This window comes from Procambarus clarkii, chromosome 18 (assembly GCF_040958095.1).
Source record: "Procambarus clarkii isolate CNS0578487 chromosome 18, FALCON_Pclarkii_2.0, whole genome shotgun sequence".
In the NCBI taxonomy this organism is placed as follows: Eukaryota; Metazoa; Arthropoda; class Malacostraca; order Decapoda; family Cambaridae; genus Procambarus; species Procambarus clarkii.
The window spans coordinates 6,014,907-6,019,397 of NC_091167.1; the positions used below are offsets into that span (position 1 = coordinate 6,014,907).

Genomic DNA, 4,491 nt, shown 5'->3' on the forward strand with positions numbered 1-4,491 from the left:
TTTGTCTACTGCTGGTTCATGCTGGTCATGACTGAGGATGGTGTATTAGTGCAGGGGGTTATCAGAATGGTTGTTTACTACAGAGATATGTTGGTCATGAACTAGGATGGTTGTTTACTGCAGGATAATGACCGAGGATGGTTGTCTACTGCTGGGTCAAGTTGGTCTTGACAGAGGATGGTTGTCTACTACAGGGACATGTTGGTCATGACCGAGGATGGTTGCCTACTGCAGGGTCATGTTGGTCATGACCGAGCATGGTTGTTTTCTGTGGGGACTTGTTGGTAATGACCGAGGATGGTTGTTTACTACAGAGATATGTTGGTAATGACCGAGGATGGATGTTTACAAGATGTCTTATTACGATTTCACTCTGGTGTTTTCGCCTATACGGCCGACATTAGTAAGGCCTTTTTAAGAGTAGGCTTACAAGAGATGGATCGTGATTTTACTAAATTTCTCTGGGTGAAAGATCCACAGAATCCTAATAGCGAAATCATTACTTATAGTTTTGCCTCAGTACTGTTCGGAGCGACATCTTCACCATTCTTACTCAAGGCTACTCTGGATACACATCTTAAGAAGTCTAATAGCCCCTACAAGACTGAGATTAGCAACAATTTATACGTTGACAATTTTCAAGGAACCACTAATGATGAGAATAAACTAGTGGAAATCTACCATGAGGCTAATCGTGAACTGTTGGGAGCTAACAGTTGTGGGCCTCCAATAATAAGCAACTCAACCAAATAATCGAGGAAGAATTCCCTGATTATAAGGTACCTCACAAATTGAAAGTCTTAGGTATGGAGTGGAATACTTCCACAGACGAATTGAATATCAAGTTGGTGGATTTCAATCATTCACCTCTAACCATGAGAAAATTACTCTCCTATGTCAGCAAGCCATTTGACCCTTTAGACCTACTCAGTCCTATTCTAATTAAGGGTAAACTCCTTATGCAGGAGTGCTGGCAAAGGAATTTGAGGTGGGATGAAACGTTGCCAGAGGATCTCAAAGAAAAATGGCAGCAGTTGATTCCTGATTACAACAAACTTAGTATTCTACAGTTTCCCCAAAATACCTTAGGACTAAATTTACCCACAAATTTACATGTATTCTGCGATGCTTCAGGAAAAGCGTATGGCTCAGTAGCCTATCTATTTAATACTCAACAATCATTTTTGCTTATATCTAAGGCCAGGTTAGCCCCGATTAAAAGGAGGTCACTACCCCAAATGGAATTAACTGCCTTATTAGTAGGTGTAAGACTGGCTCATTGCCTGATCAAAACCCTCAGTAATGTTCACTTGGTGAAATAGTAGTGTGGTCAGACAATGAGGCAGAATTGCAGTGGGTAAAAAACGACAACAACAAAACTCCCTATGTCAGCAATCGAGTAAGAGAAATTAGAGAATTTTTGCTGGTTATAAATTAAGACATGTCCCAACCAAGGACAGCAGGGGGGGGAGGGGGTTGTGTAAAATCCTGGTTTGTGCCTCGGAGAGGCTACGGGATCCAGTAAGTTCAGTAGAACTTCGGTTTCAACCCTTTTACCCTGTCGTAGCTCAGTCGATTAAGGCAGTGTCTGGGCTGCTCCCGAACGCAGGTTCGAATCTTCGTCACGGCCCTTGTGGATTTGTTCATTTGATGCATCACGTTAGTGTGATCTCTGTGTGTAACAGACCTCTAACCTACTTAGCAGAAGATTTCTCCCAAAGAGAACCCCTAAGCCCCTCTCATTTGGTTCATGGTGGTCTTCTGAGTCAGTGATGGACCCAGGTCAGATTGGCCTATAGGTAAAATTGTTGACATCCATCCTGACTGCCATGGTATTTTACAAATTGTTAAAAGTTCAGTGTCGAGGCACTACTACCTTGAAAACACTAGAAAAATTAATACCTTTAGAGTTTGCAGAACACGAGTGTTCTACAGATATACCTGTAACCCAAGTTTCAGTGAACAATGATTCTACTCAATCGAGAACAAGACCATCAAGAGTCGCTGCTCAGAACTGCAAACAGAAACTTAAACAATATTTTGATTCTATTCAGGAGTAGATAACTTGTCATTTAAACTTGAGGTGACCACGCTGATGCAGTGATGAGTTGATGTCCAGTAATTAGTTACGAGTCATAGTGACCCTGGACAGTAGCCTCACTGTATTGATGAGGTCTCCTTAATCTTAAATGAACCAATTATTCATAATTTATTTTTGTAAATATCCTTCTGTCTCTTACAAAGGAATTATGCAATAATTTTCAATGTTTATTTACGTCCTTATGTTGACTTAGAGTCATCTACCACAGATTCGGGACATTCGTTAGGTGCGTACTAACCTACTAACCCATGAATATAACTTCAGGATAGAGAAACAGGTGTACGTTAGTACTAATGCCTGAACTACGACCCGAGTTTTCTCTCCCCAGAGTTATGTTGGAAATATCCAACATTTTATACATCTTTGTATTTTATGCAACCTTTGTATTAACCACCAGTAGTTACTAAAATTACTAACTTGTAGATTTAATCATTATCATGATTTATTTAAACATATTGCCAGATTCTTCCTAGTCAGCGTGACGACGTGAGGAACGACAGGCAGTAACATGAATTCTCTCCACATTTAGTTGGATTTATAACAAGAGTCCAGTTTATCATATCCTTTACTAAAAATAATTCTTACTAATAAGTTTAATTTCGTAGTATACTACTACTTACTGGAACTCCCTTATTTAGTTTATATTAATCATTCTAGAGGAAATTACTTTAATGTAAATTATTTTACTTTAATTTCCTCGATTAGCTGCACAACTTTAATAAATTAATTTATTTTACGCAAAAATCTAATTTATCACAGAAGAATATAATGTGATATTATTACTCGTCACTACCTCTTCCTTCCTTAGTCAATTGCCATATATACATATCCATTTACGCTCGAGATGTCTATCAAGAGCCGTGCATGTGCAACGAGGAAGACGGGAGAGCGTCACGAGAGGACGAGATAGCACGGCTCGGACGCCATTGATAGCGTTTAGCAGAGCTACGTTTTGATCCTACTTATTTCGCTCCCACGACCAGTAGAGCGGTGCCACGTTATCTGGCATAATAGCCGTGTCCCAGACTAGCATATCTGCAATTCCAAAGTCAACGCCTTTCAAGCAGCAGCTGGAGGACGAAGAATTGCTCAAGTCTCCTCATCAACGGACACGCGGCTCGGCAGCTAGGTTAACCTGTTTGTTATCATGTGGCCACAGTTAACATTTAGGCTAGTTGTCGTTAGGCCGTATATAAAATAATAAAATCCTGTACGTGTCTTTAGTAAATTTACCATCTAAATAGATGATTATGTACATTGTTTTCTGCAGTAAGAATTTACAGTGCTTGAACATAAATTGCACAGATATTGGCTGAAGATTTCTACAGTTATCCTTATAATTTAGGATGCATTTGTAGTTACCCATTATGTAGAATATTTCTACAATGTAATTGCCTTTCAGTACCAAAGCGACGCCAACCGAGGTGCTAGGCTCCTCCACCTTCATGTGCAACAATTTGCCCTATGCAACACGTCGTCGGTGGAGTGTGGCAACCGATTACACCTCTCTAGATTTACAGCTAAACTGTCCCTTTTGTATCTGTAGCAATAACTCTGTAGTTACAGTAGTGATCTCCCAAAGAGATCTGTTGTATTAACCCATTGATCTATATATACTGTACTATTCTATCCAGCTGTATATTGAGGTGTATTTACCTCCAATTAATCTATTCCAATCAACCTTATTTACTTTCATATTTGATTTACTCTGGTGAAGAACCAGCACCAGAATAATGCTAGGGATGTATTAATCTTTTAGCATGTAACCCCCCAATTTTGTGTAGGTTAACTTGACTCCATTTATATAAGAAATACAGTTTCACTAAGATCCATAGGACACTAGTTCTTGGGATCAGTTTTTCCATTGTCTTATTTTGTTTTCCACTTTTTCTCAAAAAGTGGAGGACCTTCATAGCTCTCGAAGTATATATTTAATTATTAGTTATTGGAGTCAGGTTTTCCCCACAACTAGTACACACTACTAGTACACCAACAACGAACACTACAACAACGAACACTACAACAACGAACACTACAACAATGAACACTACAACAATGAACACTACAACAACAAACACTACAACAACGAACACTACAACAACAAACACTACAACAACAAACACTACAACAACAAACATTACAACAATGAACACTACAACAACAAACACTACAACAATGAACACTACAACAATGAACACTACAACAACGAACACTACAACAACTAACACAACAACAACGAACACTACAACAATGAACACTACAACAACAAACACTACAACAATGAACACTACAACAACAAACACTACAACAACGAACACTACAACAATGAACATTACAACAACAAACACTACAACAACGAACACTACAACAATGAACACTACAACAACAAA

General features: G+C 38.9%; 1 protein-coding gene across 1 annotated transcript; it reads left to right on the forward strand.

Annotated features, from left to right (window-relative positions):
* The first annotated feature begins 297 nt into the window (after positions 1-297).
* Positions 298-753, forward strand: LOC138365909 (uncharacterized). Its single transcript, XM_069326622.1, has one exon. It carries the CDS (start codon positions 298-300, stop codon positions 751-753), a length of 456 nt encoding a protein of 151 aa, XP_069182723.1.
* Positions 754-4,491: the final 3,738 nt, after the last annotated feature.

Excerpts from the sequence above, each read along its gene's own strand:
- LOC138365909 (XM_069326622.1), top strand. The coding sequence starts at position 298 with ATGGTTGTTTACTACAGAGATATGTTGGTAATGACCGAGGATGGATGT.